The sequence below is a fragment of the Carettochelys insculpta genome, chromosome 12 (assembly GCF_033958435.1).
Source record: "Carettochelys insculpta isolate YL-2023 chromosome 12, ASM3395843v1, whole genome shotgun sequence".
In the NCBI taxonomy this organism is placed as follows: domain Eukaryota; kingdom Metazoa; phylum Chordata; order Testudines; family Carettochelyidae; genus Carettochelys; species Carettochelys insculpta.
The window spans coordinates 40,407,772-40,434,273 of NC_134148.1; the positions used below are offsets into that span (position 1 = coordinate 40,407,772).

Sequence of the window (26,502 nt, forward strand, 5' to 3'; positions counted from 1 at the left end):
TTCTGTTGACAGATCACGTCCACACACAAAAGCAGATCAAAAGAGCGATCTGCTCCATCAACAGAGTCAAGATTGCCCTGCTGCTCTCTCAACAGAATGGTCAACCAGCAGACAGGTTGCTTGGTGACCCAAAAACTGTGTCTGATGACAGAGGGCCCCTGCCGGAGCATCTACATGGCTTTTTTTCAACAGAAACTACTGGAAAAGGCATTATTCCGCACAGCAGAGCGGCAGAAAGGTGTTGGCGGAAGTGCCAAGTTTTGTCGACAGAAAATTTTTCAGGATAGAAGAGACTGATGTGACAACACCACAGCATTAAAACCTGCAAATCTCAACATGACAGTAGTGGCAGTAGTGACTGTGCACTAGTAACAGCCAGTTTGATTTAAGATCTGACCCCATGAGGAGGCAGATATGGAGCTGGTGCATCTAAATCCTTTAGGCACTTTTGAAAATCCTTCCTGACCTTCACGATTCTCAGCAAAGTCAACGGAAGTTGGGACCCTCAGCATCTTTTAGAATCAGGCCCTAGGTGGATAATGACAAGCCAACAAGACCTGAACATTTACACCATGTAAGCCTGGTGAAAGACATCTGCCACAAGAAAGAATGAATAGTACTACTGAAAATTCAGGCTTGTCTCAGTCACTACCTATCCAGCTACCTACAAGGCCATCCACCATCATGATAAAATCATAAAAAATAACCATGTTTATCAACCAATCATAACAAAAGCTTTAGATACTCCTGCATGTGCTTTATTAAAAGAGGTATACTATGTTTAAAATAAAACAAAACTATTCCTTTTGGTTCACTTAGTACAGCTTACTCATGAAGATGGGAAAAAAAGTGGGCTCTGAATTTTCTCTGCAGTACAGGCAAAATAAAAAAAAAGTTACGTCTGTAACCTCCCACAAAATTATATCAATTCTGTAACATTAAAATTGATGGAAAGCTTTGCTCAGTATTTGTCTTATTCTCCACCATGAAAGAATTGTTGGGTTCTCATTGGCTGTGCTTCCTGACAAAAACAGATGTCTTTTCAAAACAAGATAAAACACACAGTCCATCTCTGTGAAGAATGTAACAAACAGAACTGTATCCTTGTAAATAATAGTGATGTCAAAAAAGGCACTTCTCTGAATTATTCAACTATTTTACCATTTCAACTATTCTTTGCTTTCTGATAGGCATTCGCTGCAGATGACCTCAATCTATTCTGAATGTGAATCGGTTATAGATTGAAATCCTGAGCGGTGATTCATTTGTTCTTATACAATGTACTATCCTCTACACTTACTACAACTGAAACCTAAGAATGGTGAAAAGTACAATAGTGTATAGTCTAGCTACTGACTTATCTCCAAGTGTGGATAAAGCTGACTTTGAAATTATGTGCTAAACAGAGTAGTTCGCTAAATGAAAAGAGATAAAACTACACAGAACAAAAAGGAAAAAAAAGTTAGAAAAACCCTCATGCCACAGAAAGAACCAAAACTAAAAGTGTCTGTCAGCCTGGGTTCTGTCCTATTATTCCATCCCATGCTCTATTGATAGGACTTCAACACAATATTTTTATTGTCTCTTTAAGATAGAAATAGATGGTATCACTTAAATAGGATCTGGAGCTTTTCAATTAAAAAAGTTCTCAAAAAGCTTACTTAAAATGTAGTTTATTTACTCTCCAATATGGAACACTAATGCCCGAGAAGAGATTTGTGATCCTAAGCTTGATGCTGACACAGGCAACAGACTATACATCATGCAGGAGAAACTTCTGGTTATAAGAGATGGAAGATAGTTGTGAGGTATTCTCCATTGCATGAGTGCCTGCTTGTCTTTCCTCCAGCTTGGAGACTGGCATGATGTACTAGAGGATGTTAACACAGAAAGTGCAGAAGAACTATTCTGCTAACATGGTTGTTATTTTCAGGCTTTGAAAAAGGGTTATGATCTAACATGATAACTCTCCGTTAAAGTTGTGAGCACCAGACACAAACATTTCTTATGAGCTTCAAGATATTTTTAAATACACCTCGGAAATAAGAACAGCTAATGGTTTGATATACAAGTATTGTGCAGGTAGAACAACCCTGATTGTGATGTTAATTAGTTATAAAAGCTCTGAAGTGGGACTAAGAGTCCCGCTGAGATGTCAGGTGTATTCTGGCAGCCGTAATGTATCATCAATCCAATTTGCTGCACGATTATGAAAAATATTTATAAAAACAGATGCTCAGTTGCTTGTTGCTTAGAATTCTAAGCAAAGCTGTCAATACATGAATTTCTGATGCTACGGAGTACGCTGTAGGTACATGTTACCAATGGGAAAAATGCTCCGATATCTAAAAAGGTTAATATAGAATCATAATATAAAGTAAAATCTTTCTGTTTCACATTTTTAAAAGGAAAAAAAACCTAGCATTTGTTTCTCCAGAAGTATAACATTACATGATAACTCATTAGGACAAACTGCAACACAATTTGATTTTAATTAGGACATGAATATTTTATGTGATCCTGCTGGATAGATCAACAGTTCAAAGTAAATCCAGAAGTACTGAACAGCTAGGGAAAAACAGAATAATAGTTTTCTTAATCATATAATTAGACCAGCCCTACCTTTGAAATTTGGCTAACTTTTCACATAAAATGGACAAATTCACTTACATATATTCATTTGAATACATTAATCGGTATACTGGTTAGTTGACTATAGAGCTTAGGGAAAAGAAAAGTTCTGTTTAATCTGTGTTTAATGATTTTGCATAAGTACTGTCTGTAATTTGTAACTCACTGAAAAGCAGCTCATTAAAAAGTGCCAGTTCAATTTTTTAAAAGGGCTTCAATTTAACCAGAGCAGGAGCCATTAAGCGCAATCTCTGTTAAATCTATATGTAGAAAATACTCATATAAGCAGGCAAGACATCAGGTCCTGCACAACAGAGCAGTGACTTTGCAGGTGGTGCAGGATATCCCGAAGAAATTGAAGCCAACATTTCAAACATAGGTGCCTTACATAGGCAGCTGAAGAAGAGTGGCTGGATTTGTAAAGGTGCTTGGTGCTGACGGCACTCTCACTTCGGAAAAATCAAGCCACTTTTACCTAAGTGCCTGATTTCAGTGCCACTTCATTGACACAGTGCACTGCTGATCACTACCAAAACTCACCTGAATTTAGGTTTAAGTATCCAAATTTGAGTATGTTGACTTTTATATTTGCACTAGTGCATGTCCCTCACTTAAAAAAGTATACTAGAAAGTGTTCTCACACTTTCAGGATACACTAGGATTAATGGAAGGAAAACAACACTTGAACAGCGGATTTATTTACAGAATGTGCCATATTGTATATGCACTTTGATACTGAGCTGCAGAGCTGTTTTCTTTATGCATGTCAGAGCACAACATATTTACAAAGAGATGACTAAGTGCCCATTTGCATTTTGCCTGGGAAGTAAAACAGTGTCTTGTGATCTCAGCTGTGGAGACTACAAAAACAAAGCCGAGAACTTGAAAGCAGCCTGTTAAGAGTTCTTTCTGTGAAGAGTCACTTGCGTATATTGCGGAAAAGTAGGCATGGATCAGTATCTTGGATCAGTACCTTGGTTGCAGAGTGAGCCAAAGAATCCAGGCAAACAGTCGCAATGTCCAGTAACGTGGTGGCAAGGCCCGCTGCTGTGCACGCACTGGGGACATGCTTGACTGCAGTGATGCCCATAAAAGCCAGGGGAACAAACTAAAGCAAGAACGAGATCAAGTCATCATTGGAGTTCAGATACCGAAACTCTTCCTTAATCACTTTATAAATGCTCTTGACCCACGTCTTAACCTAACACAAACAGCCTCATTTAATTTTTAGAAAGATCAGATAAAATGTTAGTAATTATTTTCAGTTATTACACTTGGCTGCATTAAGGGCTTGATTCCTAATCTAATTAGATGCAGAACACGTGCGCAAATGGGCAGCTACTTTGTGCATGCAGTTGCAGTGGCAGCACCCACAAAAAACCTCACTGTGACAGTGAAAGGGTAATTATGGTAACCACAGGCAAGGTTAACCAATTTCTATGGGGAATCACAACAGACACCAATATAAAATAGTCAAGAAATTGCATGCTTGACTTATTTAGAAGAAAATACTTTTCTTTTCTTGTTTGAGTAGAAAATATTAGTGGAATTTGCCCACAGACAAAATAAATAAAGACAGAATGAGAGCTAAACATCTCTTCTAAACTTTCACTGTTGTTCCTAAACACTTGGTGCATAGAAAATCCTGCAACAGGGAAAAACACTGAGTTTAAATGGAAGTAAAACATAAAAATGACATTAAGTGTTTCTCCCTTTGGGCTCATGGTGTTCCCCACTGAATCAGTTTTATGGCCAAATGATGACTTCTGGGTCAGCTCTGAACATCGGCCGTGGGAACAGGATCCTTATGTTACCATAGATTCTGTGGTGGAGATATTTAGCTGATATTTCTGTTGCTGAGGATTAGCCATAGAATCTTCTGCAGGGCAACCAGTCAAACCTTTTTGTCAGTGAAGTAGCGCTGAATGCACACAGGGAGTACACCAGCTGAGTAAGAAGGTGCCACTGTTATAAAATGACCCATGACACTCTGAATTCCATCCCTAACTCTGAATTTCCTGAAGGGGAAGGGAGAGGAGTCTGTGAACATCACAGAGAGGCCACAGCCTCCTGCATCTGCAAGGCTGTACTCTTCAGGGGCTCCTTGCATGACAGAGTCCAAGGAATTGTACAGTCACTGCAGGAGAGAGCTGAACCCTCTGGCCATTCCACTACAGAAGGTCGGGGAGGGAAATTCAGAGGCTTGGGAGCTACTCTCACTCTCCGGCATGGGGAAGAATTCCTCCTCCCACGAGTACCCAGTGGATCTTATCAGGGCACAGCCTCATTACTGGAGCTGTGCTTGGGGACAGGAGATGCCCCTTCTGGCCTACACGCCTTCAGCTGATAAAACTAAGCTGTTTTTCAGCACAGGCAGGCCAGAAACTATTAACTTCCTTTGGTTTTGCACTCTTGGGTTTCAACTCATAATACAATTTCCTCCTCAATGCCCTGAAGCTTTGAGTGCCATGTGTCAGCCTTGGAGAGAAGCTTTACAGCTAGACAGATCTGCAGCACCGGGAAAGAGGGGTTTATAATGAAAATGGGAATAGGCCATTAACTACAGCTGTGACAGGGGTCATCACTATCAGGGTTTTGAATAAAAACTGGCAGCTACCAATTACTGTCGGAGGTGAGTGTGTGCTGGTGGCAAGCGCTGCCCGTAAAATCAGAAGGGATGTGTGATTTGGGGTTGGACAGTGAGTGTGAAGGTGGGAGGTAGCAGAACAATTAATAAAGGTGAATCTGTCTGCCTTTAGATAGTGCAAAAGTGGTGTGTGCAGTCTCCACATATGTAGGAAACGCCGCTAAATGTCAAACGTGGGGCAGGGGAAGAAAGGGGTTTTCTAGATAAGGCAAATGAGAAGATTTCATCTCCTTGATGCATTTCAGTAGACAGCAGGAAACTGCTGCCATTCCAGGCTGGCTTCTAGCATAGTGCGCTTCTTTTTCTAGAGTGCAGGATCTTGAAATCAACTCTGGCATTGACAAGATGTTGCCATGTTATTTTGCCAGCTCACGACGAGCCACTCTTGAGTGTGCGCATGGTCTGATCTGACTTTCACCTATCACTGAACTGGATGGATGAGGAGCTCCCAGAGTCCATTACACTGGTCCACCGAACTTCACGAGACACGCAAGCACAAGGATAAAAAAGAAGCATACAAGGCTCCTCTTTCTCTTATGCCACTCCCATTGCTGTTTGTGTACAGCCTGTGGGTTTACACTGAATCCCAACTCACAGCATCCGACAGCTGCCCTGCCACAACTTTTAACTTCTTTTTGCTCCAAACCTCCCCGAGTCCTGTACCCATGGAGTTTGCTCCTTTCCAGCAATAAATGACCCTCCCAAATGGCTATGGGAATTCAAGATACAGCATTGTAAAGTGGTCCTGCCCACAATCCCCTGACTGACTCACATGTCAAAGTGGCTTTGGGGAAGACAATGGGGGACTGACTGCTAGAGCTGGCCATTCAGGTTTTGCCATTAAACAAGAATATCTTGCTATTTGGACTCTATTTTTATTCTCTAGATCCATTGATGGAGCCAAAATAATGCAAAATCAGGTCTTCTCTCAAGATCTCCATCCTCTAGGACCTGAATTACCATGCTACAATCATTCTTGTGGGCCGGGCAGTCCCTAGTGAGTGAATGGACCTGAAGCAGAGGGACAAATGAGGCAGGAGCACACTGATATGAGATCTCTCCCCGTCATTGCCACACTTTTTGCCTCTTTGGCTTTGCTCTGGTTCAGAAGCACCTCTCCCACCACAGAAAAGGTAACTCTTACTTCTCTGGCACAGGGGTCCTCGATAGCCTGGGGCACACTCGCAAGCCCCATCCTCCGGTGAACAGGACCCCCCGTTCTCGCAGTTACAAGAGATGGAGCAGTTTGGTCCCCAGCGGCCTGGTAGGCACACGTTATCACAATGGATGCCTACAGAATGCAAACGCACGTATTAGCTTTCCGTCTAGCTCATTCTATTCACGCTTGGGTAGGCAGGTAACACAGAGCACTAGTGCAAGCGAGGGAACCTGGCTAGAAATAACTATTCTGTGGCCTGCCTGATAGGCTGAAGGTTCAAAATGGACCAGGGTGAATCCTGTAAATTGCTACAGGCCTCCAGCACCACCTTCCGTGCCATGTTGGATGTCCAAACAGCAGCTGGAGCAAGCGCCCAGCCCAGGTAAACAGATTCACACTAGCAGGGCTTCAGCTAGCCTGCTAAAAATAGCAGCATGGATGTGGCAAGCTGGACTCTCCAGAGAGCCCAAGTTTCAACCAGTGTTTCCCTATAAGCTGAACACCTGTGCAGCCACTCAGGAGCAATTAAAAAATGCCACCCAGCTGATGAGCAGAGTGCCCACAGCTAGATTTTTAGATTTTACGGGTGGTACACATGCCTTGATGCACATGAAATTATTCCGCACATGGATGGAAAAGAATAGCAAGAACATTGATTGCAACCCAAACCACAACATCCACACTGCTATTTTAAGCAAGTCCATCTGTCCAGGTTGGAGCCTGACTCTGAGCTGCAGTATAGACACACCTTACTTATCTTTGGTGGGATCAAGCACTATTAATGTTTAAAGATCACTCAGTCTCTGAAATAATAGATCTTGAAATACCAAGTCAGTTGAAATCTGGTCACAAAAACTATTGCTGGGAAATTCAAGATTGAAAAAGAAAAACTAATCATAGCTCCGTGAAAATACTTTAGTTTGGAAATCCCACACTCTGCTTAGATTCAATTATATCTGGTATATTTGTCATGTTCTGAACTAAACTGCTGTGTCGTGTCTTTGTTATTGCACAGCGGCCATATTTCACCCCAGAGCTTGCTGTGTTTTCAGTAGAGGGTTGGTATGTTAATAAATTAATGTCTCGATCCTCCAAGCAACAACACGTGGGCAAGAGTTTGCAGGCACAGAATTTGACGTGTAAACAAGTGGAGACTGAGAATCTCAGATCTAGATTTAAATTACTCCCAAGGCAATTGCTTGACATTTATTCTTATGACAATCAAAACTTCAAAGGTGCAGAAAAATCCTGCTGGGGACTTAAAAGCTGCATTTCTCCAGTTTTGTTTTCACTGGTGACATTTAAATACAAGCTTGTGCTTGTATTTAATCTGCATCAAGCTAAGGAGTTGACCCTGCAAACCCTTACCCACCTGAGGAGTCCTTACTCAAGCCCATTGAGCTTAATTAGGACCCATTACTGAGATCAACAGAACTACTTGCATAATTAAACACTTCTCAGGTGAGTAAAAGGTTGCTGGACTGGGAGCTGAGACATAAGGAGCTGTCAGCAGCATTAGCTTAGGCACATTGTAGATACCGATATATATATATATAAAATCTATTGCCTTAAAAATTCTCCTGACAGCATTACCACACCAGGTGTCTTATACCGCGGCACTGAGATTGGATAGCATTCACATGCCCCAGCTACTTTTTAACATGAAGAAGTTCTTTATCATCCAGGCACATGTGCCCACTGCATAATGGGATAAACGCAGACAAAGATGCTGAAAGATCCAGTCTCAGCCAGGGGCTGGATTAATGCACGACTAAGGATAAATACAATCCCAAGTAATTTTCTACGCCTCTGATATCTTCATCTGGATGCTACAGGTAATGTACTGCATTTGAGAAACGGCAATCAGTACAGCCACCAAACTTTGAGGATTATTAAATCAGCTAAAAGTCATTATAAACACACTTACAGTGCAGTTTCAAGTTCATTTTCTAAGTCTCTGAAGTTAGTACACTGAGAAATATCACAGAGCCAAAATTTCCCTTTTCTGGAGATTAAGCACCTGATTAGGATTTGAACCTTCTTTGAAAATCTCAACGAAGGCGTGCAGGTGTGGAATGTTGAAAAGTTCAGTTTAAAATGGGATTTTAATAACAGCTTTATTTAGTTAGCCACAATCAAGACTGAACAACTTTTTAAAGTATTAAGACACAACACAAACTATACTGAACGCCACCCCCCCTTATTATTTCAACACACAAAGCCCAAAAAAGGGGTTCAATATACAGGCAAAGGACTTGAGCAGAGGAATTTATATGAGCTAAATAATACAAGGGAAAGCTGCAGTCACAGACACAGACCTTTACAGTAAAAGAAATCTTTTCGCTTGTTTAGATTATACACACAAACACTCTTGTGTGTATGAGAGCAAGAGAGAGAGAGGTTAGTACGTGTATAATGGAGCACAGCACAATTAAGTATACATTTTACATTTACAAACATATACAGGCATATTATTTATACTTTTAAATGCCCCTATTTGAGCTCCCATGATTAAACCCTAGACATACATTTAGAAAGATGGCTGTCTTTTCTTCCTGACTGCAGTATTAAAAATACAGTTATCCTACTGTGGAAGGGCTATTTATAAATGGAGACAATTAAATAGCATTATTTCTGGTCTCTCTTTCGAAAGTTTGAGAAAGAATGACATTGACTCCTCTCCTTTAGAAGCAGCTGAATTAGAATGCCAGAGATATTCTTTGCAGCAGAAAAGACTCTGCCTAGGTAATGAATAATGAGGGATGTCTTCTCCTTCCTAACTGAGGCAATGAGTCATTGTGAGGCTGATTGTTCTAAGGAAATGCAGAAGGGTGAAAAAAGTCTTTTGTGTAAGACACATCTCATACATTACACCTCTTTTTTATTAATATTCAAAAGACCATTGAAGAGATTCTACAATACAGATTCTGACTTTTTACAGCACCCCCTTTGTATTATTTCTAAATTAATTCTTCTGGAAGACTTCTCTTCTGGACGCTCAAAGATAATATCCACCTTGCATTGCAAGTGAGAGCAAGCAGTTAAATTTACACCTGGGCATGTGCATTGCGTAGAATTTTGCTGAAGAAGCACCTTAGTTTACACTTCCCTAATCTGACACAATATAAAGGTTGTACATATCAGGCCCAGCTACTTTACAATCGGAGCTATAGGAGCATGAAGCTTCCTTAATGTAAAACTTTAATCTTTACTTTGAAACTTGCAGAGAAACGTTTTTGATAAGCAATTAGTGTTCGATATATAATTCCCACAAATATAAAAAAATTGCTGAATTTCACACATTTCAGCATAATTTCAACTTGCAACCAAAGGTTCGTTATTTATGAACAAACGCTTCATTTCATATTGTTAGGCACAAATTAGGAAGACAACTGCCATAAGAATATATTCACAAAGCGGCAGGAGGCAGTTCCACTCATAAAACCTGTTTCCTAAACGCTGGGGAATGACTGATTGCACCAGGTTCTTGTTGCAATTGCTGATGAGAAAATAAAATTATGCTTCCCTGGTACAGGTTGAACCTCTCTAGTCTGACACGCTTTCATTCGGCAAACTGCGTAATCTGGCATGATTTTAGTTAGCTGGATGACCACTTAACGTGGGCGTGGCCAACTTTCGTGTGGTCCCATAAAGTTTGTTTACAGCCACCAGTCCTGGCTTTCCGTGCCCTGTGCTGTTGTTTAGCTCTAATTCACCTCTAAATGTCTTCTAAGAGCCCTGTAGGCAGAAGAAGTTTTGGTAATGCTGCTGGACAATGACCTCCCACGTTCAGCAAATTCTCTGATTTGGGATCACTCAGGTATCAAGGGCACTGGACGAGAGGGGTTCAACCAGTATCAGACCAAGAGTGTCTCAAACCTGGATTTTTGGATAGCTAGTGAGTGAAATTGATGATCACTTATATAAAGCCAAAATTGGCAGTTGTATGTGAGCAGAGTCCCCCAACACGTCTGATGAGGCAGACGTAGTTTGGGATAGGCTGGACTGCACTGCTTGGCTTGAGCTGGGGCCCGACTCCTGGACAGAGGGGTTGAGCCAGGGTCTTGGCTTTCCTCTGGCCCTCCTCTTTCCCTTCAAAGAGGTAGATCTACCTTCACCTGCTCTTTGGATTTCTTTGAAGGGACTGGGGAGAGAGAACAGTGCCGGCTCGGCGACAATGCCAGCGGGACAATCCGCAGCAATGTCGCAGTGCCCAGTACCAAGCTGGATCTCTGCTCCAGTGCCAGAGCTAGTGCTGACTCCATTAGGAGTGCCGGAGACGAATCTCTCTCTCTCTCTCACTCTCTCTCTCACTCTCCTCTTTCATTCAGGGTTTGAACTATTCGAAAGATTTACAAATGCAACACTCGTGTCTTTCTCCCAGATACCTTATTGTGAGGATTGTTGATGGGCATAAGATGCTTGCAGTGATCACAGGTTTAAAGTCTGTGGATAGGGCATGGTTGTCCCTAGGTAGAGTTCTGTCCGGGACCAATCCAGAGCCATAGATGTAGCCATCCATAGGACAATTCAGGGTGGCTACAATAAGCTCTGCACTTTTGGGGACCTTGTGGAGGCCGCCCCACCTTGCCTCCAGACAAACTAAAGAGGGGAGAAAAAGTGGACAGAAGAAAGGGGAGCCAGTGTCCTGATTTTGGCCAATCCATGCCCTTGACATTAGCTTCTGCAGCAGGTTACATATACTGCACCGAGTAATTGTTTTCCAGCAATGATAAATTACAGGAAGTAGGTATTTTTCCTATGAAATTTAGCTATGTTTCTGTTGATGTACAACTGTAATTATTTCTCTGAATGAGGTCTTCAACTTTTTTCCAATAATCACAATCCAAAGACAGATGCAACTTGAATTAGTAATGACAGGCGTGATTTCCACAGACATTTTAGATCCAACACAAACATTTCACTCTCCTCCACCTGTCTCTCAGTATGATAGGATGTCACAATAATCTCTTATCTTTGGCATTTAAATAGCTATGAAAGATCTACCTTTTATGAACAAACCGGTATCAAATTTGGGCTGGAAAAACAGCGGGGGCCTGACGTTTGGTGTCTCTCTGCTGATTGTGTTGCTCTGAGTTGCCAGCTGATCCTTATCTCCAGAAGTAAAATTCTTAATGCTAGTTGGTTGACACACCATGAAATTACAACAATACCTGATTTAAAAAACAACACCTCTAGCAAATGACTGCAGGTTGAAAGACAGCTGTAGGTATGTATTTATTTGCTAGTTTCCACCTCTACAGTGCCTTGTAGGCACCAGCTTAAGCTCCAGGGGGAAATGTGACTTCACAAAAACCTAATCCCACCTGCCTTTGCTATGCGGCAGGAAATCTGCCTGTTCCACCATGCTTAGGAAGCAGCCACGTATCCCAATGGCCGGCACCCAGTTTCACACCAGGGATCTCTCTTGGGCACTCAGGCACCCTATTCTAAGGCCTCACGCTATGAAGCCCACTGAACTGGAACTCTCCTACTGACTTCAATGGGCTTTGGAGCAAGCTCTTCAGCCCAGATTCTGACAGGTATCTAGGCATGACCCCACTCCATGTTGAAGCACCCAAGTGATTTAGAGGCCTACGGTGCACTGTCTTTCAAGTCACTTTTGGAAATAAGACTTCGGTTCAAAGACAACTGGATGTTGCAAGGCTGAGCAGACCTACCCCCACATGCATTTAAAAAATCTGGCACCTACACAGGGTGGTCCAATATTTGCCCCTAACTGTAGAACTGGACACCTAGGTGAAAGCTGGCTCAATAGGCTCAGAGTCTGAAATTCTGCAATGGTTGAGCTATGCTTTTTGCCATCCCCCTGCGTCCAGTGGGAGAACAAAGTGCAATTAGACCTGTGTGTTTAACCTACATGCCGTCAGGATTGGAACAGAAGTATTTCACCAACATCTGGAAATGCTAATTTTCTGATACATAACCATCAGAGCAAATGCCTCAGATACTCTATAACGGAGGTCAGCACGGGGGAAGGAGGGGCAGGGCTGACCTCCCACCTCGTGTGCCGATGAAAATTGGCTCATGTGCCATGCTTGACACCAGTGCCGGGGTTGGTGACTCTTGGCCTGTAACAACCTCTTATCCTTCTTCCTTCCCTTTTTCTCTTCTCCTCCCATTGTTCTTTTAATACCACTATCCTCTTGTTTTACCTATAGTACCTCCCTCCACATGTTTTGTATTACAGATTAGATTGGCATGTTTTGTGCTATGTACTGAATACATTGCTGCTTCAGTCTGCATGAGGCAAAGGAAAATTCAGTAAGAATGCTAGAAAGAACTGTGTCTGATTAGTGCTGTACCATCCAGGCAGAAGGGATTGTGGTTGCACACAAACAGGATAGCATAAAGAATTCTTGATCCTTGCCTTCTCTCCCCCTTACCACATCTCCAGGTGTATTCGAGTTTCTAGGCTTGCCTTGGGTGGTTGACTCAAATCCAGTCAGAAATATCAGAGCAAAATTCAAAGGAACAAGAACATTCAGCTACTGGAACGCCGGAGAATCACAAAATTCCATTTGTGTTGCGCAGCAGATAGACATAAATACACTGGGATCTCCCTTAAAGTGAAAGGAAAACCCCAGCAATTAACAGCCAATAAGTCTGCAAAGAAGAAACAATTTGTGTTTCCACATGATGAAGCTGTTCCAGACAGGAAAGAAGCTGTCACATACTCTGTAGTCCTCAGAGTGCCAGCACCATGTCCCCAGGCAGGGCTCCCTCCCTGGCCTCCACCACCAGTTTGCCATCCCATCTGGAGCTCACTCCCTGGGTGCTAGCACCAGCTTCCTTCCAGTCCACTGCCTTCTCAGCCTCCACTGCAGCCTTCTAGTCCTGGTTCCAGCTGCCATCAGCTTCCTGGTCCTAGCTGCAGCTTCAGGGGCCCAGCTGTGGCTTCAGGGCAGCCACCAGTTTGCTGACCCAGGCTGTGGCACCCCAGCCACTAGTGGCTTCCTGGCCCCCTCTGGTCCAGCCCCTACCACTAACCCAGCTGCAGCTCCATGAGCTTCCTCGCCCTCGCCGGCCTGGCTACGGCTGCCCAGCGCAGCCCAGAGCGCCAAGCTGCCAGGCTCGCAACCGGCCCCTGCTCCTGCCCACCAGGCCTCTCTGGTCTAAAAACATCCATGGTCCTGCTGGACCACAGATGTTACCGGAACAGAGTTGCAGATTTCAGGCGCTCAAGCTGTGCTCTCTGGAGATAGTTAGGGAGGAGGACTGAGAGATGATGGTCCCCAGGGAGAAAGAAAGATGAAGGTTGGGAGGTAGTGGGAGGAGTCAATTTTAACACATTCATTTCAGGGCCCTTCCTTTCTGCCTTGTGCCGTCCTCTTGAGATGATCTCTGGCCAGGAAGCAGCAGGGATGAAATGGAGCAGAATGACACTATCCATCAGCTGGCAAGAGGAGAACTTTTCAAGACAGAAATTTTAACTGTTGCCCAGTCATTTTATTGGTTAATCTCTACCATATGACCTGGGAAGACAGTTAGCAAGTCCTAGGCTTCTAGTAGAGCTGAGGAAATGATTATGACTGAACAATATTTAACGAATTTCAATCTTTTTCCTGTAGAAAACAGGTATTTTACATTCTTCAAAAAGTTCTTCATCAAAAAAAATATGAAATTTTCCAGCCAGCTAGTGGTTTCTCACATTGTTTTCATTTCCTTTTCCTTCCATCCTTCCTTCCATCTGTCCATCACAGAGAGCTCTGACATTTAATATTTAATGCACTCTACAGTTCATAAACTTATTTTCACCATGATTCACCCATCTCTATTTACAGAATAACATACCACACAGGTATTCAAGCTTGTATTTAACATAAACTTGTACTCAATTAGTGAAAATAGCTGCACACAGCTAGCACTAAGTTAAACTTTTTGGGGCAAACCCTGAGCTGGGTAAAGTCAGTGTAGCTCCTGTGAAACTAATGGAGCTACATCTATATAGGTTGTGCCCTAAATTTGGTTCATATTCCACGTGAGACAAACACAACTAAATCTGCTTTAGATGAGCCTCTGAGGTACCATAGCTATTGGTCAAGGAATGCCACTGCCATAATTAATGGAAGGACATCAATGAAGTCTTTGATATAACTTCATATTTCATATGCTTGAAAATATGCCTTCTATCAGCAGGAATCAACTTAAAGGGTCCCATCAAAGAGAGACTGTGTAAGCACAGACTGCCATTAAAATCTTATCAACTCACTTGAAATTAAATCAATGAAAAATTAAAGCTAATTTCTAATAGGCTTATGTTACATTTATACACTGAAGGGCACTTGTGGAAACCCAGAGAGTAACCACATACCTTTTCAGATGGAAATGAGTTTTTACATTTGAAAGGCATGAGCCAGAGCAGAGAGATTTAAGTGCACCCTTTTTGAATGACTCCTGAAATTTCCAGTTTTCCCATCTGTTTAAATCTAATATAAAGACACAGAATAATCACAAAAATAAATTATTAATTTGAAAATCTGTGATAAGACTGGCAATGATGATAAAGGGTAAAATATGGTTTGGAAAATTATATCAGACATCTAGAAATTGCATGTTTAATAGGAATTTGCTGTTGCTTCACTCTAATATAATTGTGCTTAGCATGAAAAAACCAAATAAGTGTGAAACAGTCTGATTAAAAGAAAAACATTTGTTTGTATCACAACATAAGGCACTTGGAAGTGCTGTGCATCAACCTATTTATTTGTTTGACATATGCAATCCAGTCAAGCCAAGCCACAGGGTTCTCATCAACCATGTTCAAGGCAAGAGTTCCAGAAAGTTAAGTTATTTTGCTGCACTCAACAATGTGTGTCATGGTTTGTGGCTGCCCACATCAATAAAGTGAAGGGGTGCGCAAAGTGGGGGTGTGTGAAATTTCATAAGTGGGTGCAACACAATCAGCTGCTGTGTGCCAGGCTCACCAATCTCATTAAAAATGCTGAAATCTGTTATAGTTTTAATGTCTGTGAATATACCTTTATGTACTAATTAATGACGTTCTTACATTCTTTATACTTAGTTTCTTACACATGCTGAAAGTTTGGTTTTTTTCATATGAACGTAACACATTTCCATCGGTTTGGACTATATTATACAGGTTGGGGCAGGGGGGTGGAGGAGGGCTGTTACTTGCAGGGATGAAAAGTGGGGCCCAATGTAAAAAATTTGCTCACCCCGACTTAGTGGACTGTCTCTAAAAGGCCACTGAAATTCTGCTGCAACACAAATTCTGTGCCTGCTCTGAAACCAGGTCAGATGGCTCCAATGCCTTTGTGGTAAATCAAACCCACTGTAATGCTGAGAAGGGTTCCTGACAAGATAATTATTTGTCACTTTCTCTGTGAATCATTAAGCTTACCTCACATCCTCTACCATAAATCCCTCACCCATTAAACTGATCCACAATGGGTGTTCTGAAGGCAGATGATGATGTAGTAGATTAAACAAGTTTTTAATTAATGGTAGCAATGGCATATCACAGTTTTGTCACAAGCTTTGCTATACCTTTCTCTCTGCAAACACTGGCAAAGTAATATTGCAGAGAACTGGTAACGGTGGTAGAGGAATAGATTTAAGAGTTCCTGAAGTAATACGGATCAATCTATTAAAATGCTATTGTAATTACTTTAAAATGTGATACTTGTAGATTTTCTCCTGGCCTAATATGAATAGGGCAAGAATCTACCCACATTTATGCAAGTATCCGTTGTGATATTTTGGGTTTACAACATAATTATTCCACTGTAACAAGGGCAAAATTTGACCCTTGATACTATAAACTAAATATTGCAACAAATGGGGAGGTATCGTGTTAATAAAAACATTGACTTCTATGACATTTTATTTTTTAATGGAAAATCTCTCTCTCTTTCTCTTCTCCTTCCTTGTAAAGCGTATCCTGTTCTCACAAGGAACCCAAATAGAGACAAGTTAAAAATACCCCAGAGCTAACTGTCAAAGTGGACACTGTTTCTTTAAAATTCAAAAAGGCCTTCCCTGGAGTAAAAGACTTATCAGTTTTACTGAATTAATGTGTCCACAGGAGAGAAAAAACATGTTCCTGTGTTTGAGTGACAGTACAGATGTTGCTCATAGCCTGCAAATTCTCTCCAAGGCTAAGTCTCATTCCTCAAAGCTAACCTTATTCATGACCAGCCTACCCTTCTTGACCCCACTAACTCACTTACACAACCCCATGAGGAAATCCCAACAATTTGAGACTACCACACCCATTGCACCATTATTTCTGGATATGATAAGAGACTATTAGGCTTTATACTGTTATCAGTTTACAAAAGTGATTGAGACTGTGGATGGGTTTAAATACATATAGTGACCTTATATATTTGTTATGTCAGAGATGCAATTTAATCTTGTGAAAAATGAGCCAACTGTGAATCATTTAAAAGCACTAGTGAAATTATAGGATACCCTGTTCTCAACAGCACACACATTTGCAGTCCTGAGTAATTAAAGGTAAACAATCATGGGACCTTGCATTTACAAAAGAGCTGCTGATAGTTCCCAGTAGAGTTTATAATTAGCTACACTGTTGAATATTTTCCATCTTAAGTCTATAATTCAACCCCATTTATTTTACATGTTTTGGGGACATCAAAATCATTTGGCTAATCGGAGGCATTACAGGCTAAACTGAACTATTCACATTGGGAGAATCTAGATGTTATTGGCATTCTATAACAATCAGAGGCACAGAAAATATGACAAAACCAGGATTCAGATGACAGCATTTGAGATTCAGGGAATTCAGATAAATAAGATTATGTCGACCTTAAATTTTAAAGAATCTGAAAATATCCCACTATCTATACCTTCTTATTTAATCTCACTGCAATGTCAAAAAGTATCACAAATTCTACACTATCACCCAGTTAACTCAGAGGGCTAGGCAGAACACTGAGAGTCAGAGCAGACAGGAATTAGACACACCACAGCTGTGTCTACACGTGCACGATACTTCGAAGTAGCGGCACTAACTTCGAAATAGCGCCCGTCGCGGCTACACGCGTCGGGCGCTATTTCGAAGTTAACTTCGACATTAGGCGGCGAGACGTCGAAGTCACTAACCTCATGAGGGGATCGGAATAGCGCCCTACTTCGACGTTCAACGTCGAAGTAGGGACCGTGTAGACGATCCGCGTCCCGCAACGTCGAAATTGCTGGGTCCTCCATGGCGGCCATCAGCTGGGGGGTTGAGAGATGCTCTCTCTCCAGCCCTTGTGGGGCTCTATGGTCACTGTGTGCAGCAGCCCTTAGCCCAGGGCTTCTGGCTGCTGCTGCGGCAGCTGGGGATCCATGCTGCAGGCACAGGGTCTGCAACCAGTTGTCGGCTCTGTGTATCTTGTGTTGTTTAGTGCAACTGTGTCTGGGAGGGGCCCTTTAAGGGAGCGGCTTGCTGTTGAGTCCGCCCTGTGACCCTGTCTGCAGCTGTGCCTGGCACCCTTATTTCGATGTGTGCTACTTTGGCGTGTAGACGTTCCCTCGCAGCGCCTATTTCGATGTGGTGCCGCGCAACGTCGAAGTTGAACATCGACGTTGCCAGCCCTGGAGGACGTGTAGACGTTATTCATCGAAATAGCCTATTTCGATGTTGCTACATCGAAATAAGCTATTTCGATGTTGGCTTCACGTGTAGACGTAGCCCACATGTGTCAGCACTGACTGCACCTTTGTTTAACTGTGCATGTGAATGTGACGTGTAAGTGGAAAAGGGGCTGGAATGATATCCTGGACATGTCACTAGGACAGTGCATTGTTCTGCTCACAGTCCTGGCAACATACCTCTGTCCTGGCACAGATCTTTTTCCAATCCCAGGAGAAATTTTCAAGCTTTGGAAACTTTCCCAATCCTGAATCATATCAAAAATCTGAACTCTTAGAAATTTTTGCACACCTCTAAAATATTTCATTTGGGTCAATCAAAGTGTTTAGATTTGATTTTAACTCTTTTTCAACACTGAAACTGACTAACATTTCACCATGAAAAGTCATTTTGCTGTAAGCCCCCCAACTTTCCATTTCACACAAGTCAAAATGGAATCATTTCAATTTTTTTCCAAGTTTCTTGAGTCAAGACATTTATCAAAACAAACCCAGTTTTGCGAACTGCTTCTGGTTAATGAATCAGAATTCCGGTCCAGCTTTAGTGGCACCATCAGCGGGGGTGAGAGATCAGAATTTATGACTAATTCAGCTCTTGGCCATTCCCTGGAGACTACCAAGTAGGAGCTAATGAATGATAACTGAATGCTGATCTCTCTGATGAGGTCATTGCCCATGCAAACACTAAGCTTGCTGGGCCTGACTGGACTCATAAGCTGCTCGAGGGGGGACAGGTGTAAGGAGCTTCCCCACTCTTGCACATCTCTACAAGGGCTGGACCGAGTTGTAATCCTTGACGTAGAAGGCCTACTCACGGCTAGCATGAACAGCCACAACAAAGGAAGGGAAGGCTGAGCAGGCAGGGTTTATAAGGGTGGCAAAGTACAATAGAACCCTGACTTGCGTGGAGGTTGCGTTGTTGAACAACCCTGCGTAAGTCAAATTTTGCATTACTCGGGAGAGCCAGGAAACTGACCAGCCTGCTCTTGAGGAGAACCAGGGAGCTGGAGCCTAGCTCTGGGCTGCCTGGACTCACAGGTCAGTTTGCAGCACCGGTCAGTTTCCCCATTCCTGTGAGCAGTGGAGAGCTGGAGCCTGGCTCCCGGCTGCTCACAGGAGACAGGAGGTCGGTTTCCCAGCTGCCCTAAGTGGCGGTCAGCCTGGAGCCAGGTGATAGCTCCCTACCACCCTAAGTCATGTTAAACCAAGATATGAGGAACTGGAGTTAACGTATTTTGGGGTTCTACTGTAATTGTACTTCCTGGGACCTGCAGTTGGCATTATGCCTACTTCATGGACAATTATCAGAGGGGTAGCTGTGTTAGTCTGTATCTGCAAAAACAACAAGAAGTTCTGTGGCACCTTATAGAGTAACAGATATCTATCAAAGCTTACCCTGTGCTGGGCCACCAAATGAGACTATTGTTTCTACTTTTTAGTTACTTCTTTAAGAGGATCCTGGTCTGAATTTATATTCAGAGAGCAGCGTTTGTTTGCTCCTGGCTTTCTCCAGGTGATCTGGGACTCTTGATTAACCTTGCCCTGTTTTCTTGCACATTGCTGCAAACCAGCAAATATTCCAGCAAGCACTTATCCTGCGGCACTTGCTATCAGTTCTCACATGGAACTCAATGTGCCTGATGTTGCAAAATTAACCTAATAAAATTAACATTAAAGTACTTCATGTGCAATGAAAAACTGTCCTGGAAAGGACTACCATGCTGGTAGGTGTAAGGCAGATGCTCACAGCTGGAGATGCACCTTGAGAAAGGAAATGCAAAGCGATGGGTGCTGAAATACAATTGAGCTCAGAACAAGAGAGACCTTTGCAAATCTTTAAAAAGCTCTGAGTTTGCTTATCTAAGGTTCAGTCCTGCTGAGAGCTGAATCCTCTGGCTCTCCTACCTAGCAGTGGACACAAGCATTGCTTTATTTTAATTTCAGTGAGACTACTCACATGCTCAAAATTAAGCATGTGCTTAAAAGCATTAATGCTTAAATGCGTTGTTGAAACAGGGTAATGGGTACTCAATTCCCTGCCGGATTGAACTCTAATTTCTTAAAATATTTATCACTTCTTCCACGCGGAACATAATTGAGTGGAATGTGCAAGTGACTGAGAGTCGATATTGGCCCAGGCTCACCACATCTCATTTAGCTTCTACCATTTGTGAGCCCTGACGTTAACTTTTTTCTTTTAAATCATAAATTCCCTCTTTTCAAGAGATCTCCAAAGCTACTACAGGTCGAGCCTCTCTAATCTGGCACTCTCTTGTCTGGCAACATCTGTAGTCCAGCATGATTTTAGTTAGCTGCAAGAACACTTGCCATGGGTGTGGCCAAGTTTCCTATGATCCCATAAAGTTTGTATACAGGTACCATTCCTGGCTCTCAGTGTTCTGTGCTGTTATTTAGCTCTGATTTACCCTAAATGCCATCTAAAATCCCAGTTAGCAGTGCAAATGTTGGTAATGCTGCTAGATAATACCTCCTGTGGTCCAGCAAATTCTCTTGTCTGGCACCAGTCAGGTTCCAAGGATGCTGAATGAGAGAGGCTCAACCTGTAGCAACATATTTATGCACGTCAGGCCAAGGTGCCCTTTGGGGTCAATTTTCAGCAATAAAGACACGGAGGGATTGCTTCAGCTCTCATCTGTTTACATGTACCTTTGAAGGCTTATGTGGGAGTCCCACTGAAGATAATGGACATCTCTCTGAAAGAGGAATCTGGGTCAGAGGGGGCACTTACCACTTGTTCCTGACACAATGAATGGCTTATTTATGCATAGCTGGTCTATGGATCTTTGTGAGTCTATTGCTGCTACTTCTGACTCGCTCTACCACACTGTCTGGTACACACACTGATTGCATCGTGTCTTAATCAAGTCTGCATACTCTGCAGGATATGGACTGTCTCTTGCATTGCATGCTGCCCAGCAAAAACGAGTCTCAATAGGTGCCTACATAATACCACAGTGGATTGTGGAATACCTTGGCTCCTTATGAGGCTTCCCCCGCCATCCCAAATTTTCTCACTCAGTCTTTCCTGTGTGAGCCTATCATCTTATCTGTCTCTGAAAGTCTATATCTGTAATATCTTGCAACCTACTTTAAAGAACATGGGCTGTCTCTTCCCCTTGATCTTCACACTAGCATCACTGAGAGCCCCACATGCAGAATGAACATATAGAATATGCTATTTCAGAGGAAGTGTTGTGGCCATTAGGATCAGAAAGTCACATGAATTTTTCTGCCTGGTGTGAGTGGGTAATAAAATCTTCAGATGTTCCTGAACGTGCCTCATCTTTTACAGGCCCCATCTAATTAGTACCGAACTCGGGAAGCACAAATTTTATCCTGAATTATTTATCCCATCCTGTTTGTAAAGCACATATCACAGAGTAGTTCACGACAACTTCAGACCATAAGATTAATCTTCTCTGATGACATACTCACCAATGTGAATATATAATTATCTAGCTGATGAGTGTCTGAAATTACATACTTTCAAATACAAATGAGTTGAATTTGTCCTTCTATTTGGTGTTAAGCCAAATGGAAAAAAAAACCCAACATTGAAATCAGCATTGACAAAACTAATGCTGGCTCTAAGTGTCTATCAGTATTTTTCACGCACCCATCAACTTACTATCTAGATGTCAATTTCAAGCATGTCTGAAATTTTATCCTAATATTTTCTTCCCTAATTGGAGCATGACACTGAAGTTCCATGGACCTCCATGCCTAGAGAGTTTACAGGATGGAGTTAGGCATTGGCAGGTAAAAGCATACATACTGTTCAGTAGTGAAAGAAAGAAAGAAAGCAAAGGGGCAACGCAGATATTATCTTTATTTTAGCAAGTGTGGTACATGTGCAAGTGTGCCTGTGTTTATGAGAAGAACAGAATGTTTGTTGGAAATCTTCATTTTGGCTGTATCAGCCTGAGGTACAGAATACAGAGCACATGAGGATAAGAATTTTTTTTCCAGCATACTGCATGCAGAAAGGTGTTAAAAGAATCGATCTTAGAAGTTAATAATCTAATTCTGGGATTAACTGTACTTCATAAAATCATTTCATCTCTTAGAAGGGTAGCCAAAAAAGTAGCCAGAAGACGTACCCTATAATTACTCATCAAGGAGTCAGCAATAATACAGGAGCAGCCTGATGCCTGGACGTACTGATGGCAAAGAGGCACAAGGAGAGCTGCATGCCTCTACACCACCAAGACATAGGTATATAGAACAAGGAACACATTTTCTTTGGGAAGGCTGGTTTCTAAAGCACACATGTCCAGTATGCTGTTTGAAAAGCAGCCCAGTTTTAAAACAGCATGCTGCACATTTTATTTTTGCATCTTATTTAATTATAAAAAGGTTGTTTTCAAAATTTAAACACTTCACACGGCTTTCTCAGCTTTTTCCCTTCCTCCTTGGGAGCCTGGGCTGCTGTGCTGGTGAGTCCGTTCAGCAGGAGGGATTTGGTGGTTTACGGCATTAATTAGGACTTGGGCTGCAGGATCCTGAATGTGCTGGCTGCTTATAGCTCAAACCACACAGTGCCGCTCCTTGCTCCAACTCATATTTCTTAGGAAAGCCGCTGTGTTCCGCAAGCCAGCTACTGTTAAATCTTCATTGCTACTGCCACCTTTGGGCAGCAGGGATAATAATGTGACTTTGCATTCACAATCACAAAGATAAACTTTCATTTTTTAAAAGCAAATCTCATAGGTTCTCACCTGCTGCTGCCCTGCTTCAAATAGAGCAGAGATTGACTTAGTGTAAACTGTGGCCTATTTTCATTGCCATCATCTTAGATCCACATCAATATTAAAAGACTCAAGATCAGCAGCAGCCACAGAGATTCTTTTGCCCTAGAATCTCATTTTGATTCAGACAGTGGTTTTGGAACTCCAGGGTTGGCCAGAACAACAAGAAGTCCTGTGGCACCTTATAGACTAACAGATATTTTGGAGCATAAGCTTTCATGGGCAAAGACCCGCTTCATCAGATGCATGAGTCATGAAGTGGGTCTTTGCCCACGAAAGCTTATGCTCCAAAATATCTGTTAGGCTATAACGTGCCACAGGACTTCTTGTTGTTCTCGAAGATACGGACTAACACGGCTACGTCTCTGATACTTGTCATCATGCAAGGTTGGCCAGCACGCTCTTGGATCTTATGGAAAGTCTCTCTTTGCTCCTTCCATGCAATCAGGAGAACTGATTGCATGGCCAGCATCAACCTCTTCTCCTCACCTGTTGTTGTTGGCAGTGGGGGCTCATAGGTAAAGCATAAATACAGAAGAGACAACTTGTGGATACTATGATTCCCACAGGAGCTAGGCTGCCAGAGAAGCAAAAAGTGTCATACCTTCCTGGATATGAAGGCCCCAGGATCCACGAAACCATATATATGTCCCCATGGAGAGTACAACACAAGAGAAAATTGTACATGAAAAACTTAACATTTCCAAAAGAGCTTCCCTATGACCAAGCATTCTTTTCACAGAAGGGTAATATTTGGCTCCAGGATTTGAAGCCTTCTTCAGTAAATAAGAAAATAGATTAAATCAAAGCCACCTCTCCTATCTCATCATCATGAGAATTTCTGATCAGGATATATGCTTATAATCTTTCTCCTTTGTATTTGTTTAAAATTATACAACCAGTTGAGCTAATGAGGTGATGTAAGAATAAGAACTGTGCATATTACATAGAATAGCTTCGTAATTTTACCTGTCCACCCAGCAAGACAGCAGCAATAACCAGTGACAGGATCGCACCCATCTGCATGACTACAGTCACAGCGTTCACTGCAATTAAGACCATATGTTCCATCCTTTCAAAAACATAAATTTAAAAGTACCTTAGTGATCAGATTTTGGACCATAAATGTGCACAATCATCTATCATGCCCATTTTAATGCTATGCTGCATTTTTTACAAATTCACATATTACAATTGGGTAAAACACTGTGATGCTCAACGTTTCTAAAAAGAACCAAATTACCAACAGTGTTCAAGAGACAACACAAATTACATGATCATATTTCTGATAGCACGTACAGGTTGAACCTCTCTAATCTGGACTTTCTTATCTGGCAATATCCATAATCCATCATGATTAGTTAGCCAGACACCCACTTATCATGGGTGTGGCCAAGTTTCCAGGGTCCCATAAAGTTTGTTTATAGCCACCAGACTTGTCTCTCAATGTTCTGTGCTGTTATTTAGCTGTAATTTACCCCAAATGCCTTCTAAGAGCCCATTAAGCAGTGAAAGGATTGGCAATTTGCTAGATAATTTTGACCTACCCTGGTCCAGCAAATTCTCTCATCTAGCACAGGTCAGGTCCCAAGGATCTCGGACGAGAGAGGTTCAACCTCTAGTACAAAATATAACTAGTTTACTTGATGGTTTACAACTTCGATCTGTTATTTATAGATTACTTTCCAAACTCCTTCATTAGAGCTCATGACCAAAATGTACTATCGATCTACTGTATATTCTAACAGCATCAAACACATCTGGGAATACCATTGGAAAGAGATGCAGGTGAACTCTAATAATACTCACAGGGCATGGCTGATCACAGGACTCTCCTTGCCATCCAGGTGAACAAAGACAAAAGCCATCCACTGGATTGCAAGCCGCTCCATTGGCACAGTAACACGTCTGGTTACAGTTAAGACCCCAAGTTCCACTTGGACATGGAATGGAGCAGTCAACTCCCTGCCACCCTAAGGAGACACACAACAGAAACCATATTTGATGGTGTTTCCTCAAATCTCATTATTAGAAAGAAGAATGGAGACCTACAGGCATCGATCTGTAGCATCACACAGCTCTTGACACCCAACAGGTTAAGCACAGCTTGCACCATATACACTTTCCACACCCACTGAACAGCTGAGGTTCCCTGTCACACCCAGGATATGTATGGTGCAATAAGATAGAGGTGGCAAGGAGGAAGAGCACAGCAATTTCTGATTCTGGCTAGCTCTGGCATAGGTCAAGCAGCCTGGGGCTAAAATGTATCTTCTGGTTATGACCCCTCAGGGCCTATGTCAGGAGCTGGTAAGGGAGATATAGGCCCTAGCTGCACCAGCTGGAGAGATCCAGTGGCACTCTGGTGCCAGCACTGCTAAGGGGGTGCGGCATGAAGAGACTGGAATAACCAAGGCCTTTTGCATACTGGAGAGCGGGCAGACACTGCCGGCTCTTTATATTCTATTTCTGTGGGAATGCGCTTTAATGTAAAGAAGCTATTAGAATTACACTGACACACACATAGCCCAAAACCAGTTTCTAACCTAGTCATTGAGGCTCTGGTCTTAACTACCAGCCACCCAACAGCATTCAATACACCGCACCTATCGGTAATGGAGTTTAGCAGCAATGCCCTGGCTGATGCACTGAACTGAAATGGAGTTATACAGTGATTGATTAATTTCTGCTTGAAATGCCAGCTTTTGTTATCGTGTGCAGCACTGCTGTAGCTGTGTTGGTAGCAGGATATCAGAGCCAAGAATCTCTTTTACGGACCAACTCCTGCTGCTGAGAGAGACCAGCCTTTGAGCTTACATTAGAGCTCTTCCTTGAGTTTTTATTTGCTTCAGTGCTGGTTTAGGGCTCAAGCATGTCATATGAGGCCATATAAGCCCAGCTGCCAGTCAGGGGCTATTAGAAGATGAACAGTTCAGTGAGGGTCTGGGGAAAGCACTGTATGTACGAAGGCAGAAACCTCCCAGAGGTCCCTGGAGCACAAGATCACTGCTAACCCCACGAAAGCGGTGCCACAGGTCTGCAGAGAGGTTTGTGTATCTGTGGCAATACTAGCCAGATGGAAGCACTGGGACTGCAAGTGTAGAGGTCTCTGAATGGAGGGAGGTTCTAGTCACCCAGATGGGAGCCAGCTGTACTCTGCATCGGGATCTGCAGTAACTTAACTGGATAGCAGCCCTGCACTACACTGTCAGCCCTTGCTCAGCCACACGGCAGAATAAGAGAAGGGAAAAAGGCCATCTTCACTCCCAGGCTCAGATTGTAGAAGAGCACGAGCTCTTGATCCTGACAGGAAGCGGTGGGGATGATGCAGAGGCTTTAACGAGATCTAGCTCTGCTCCCCCCCATTTGCCAGCCAGAGGAGCTGCCCAGGTGCAGACTGGGGAGTGGTGACCAGACCACCTGACAGGAGTGTTGGGCCCCTAAGCCATGGCATGGTGAGGAGGGGATGGGAGGGGAGGGCAGCAAGAACCAACTCTTTGCTCCTGGAAGGGACAGAGCCTTGGACAACAGGGGCGGGGCTGGGGCAGCCAGCCCTCAACACTGCCTGGACCATGCAGCAGCCTCCCACTTCTGCCCCTGGTCCTCAGAGTTAGCCGTAGGGCAAAGTGCAGGGCCCGGGAGTGCCA

General features: G+C 42.8%; 1 protein-coding gene across 6 annotated transcripts in view; it reads right to left on the reverse strand.

The window, feature by feature from the left end:
• Positions 1 to 26,502, reverse strand: part of MEGF11 (multiple EGF like domains 11) — a 442,774-nt gene that overhangs the window by 63,669 nt on the left and 352,603 nt on the right. For 5 of the 6 annotated variants that reach the window (XM_075006971.1, XM_075006966.1, XM_075006968.1 and 2 more), the window contains 4 exons: positions 24,665 to 24,828; positions 23,825 to 23,927; positions 6,423 to 6,569; positions 3,605 to 3,739 (listed from right to left, as the gene is read on the reverse strand). In XM_075006971.1, coding sequence (XP_074863072.1) covers positions 3,605 to 3,739; positions 6,423 to 6,569; positions 23,825 to 23,927; positions 24,665 to 24,828 — 549 coding nt within the window. The remainder of the gene's footprint in view (positions 1 to 3,604; positions 3,740 to 6,422; positions 6,570 to 23,824; positions 23,928 to 24,664; positions 24,829 to 26,502) is intronic. The other variant, XM_075006969.1, reaches the window with a different exon arrangement.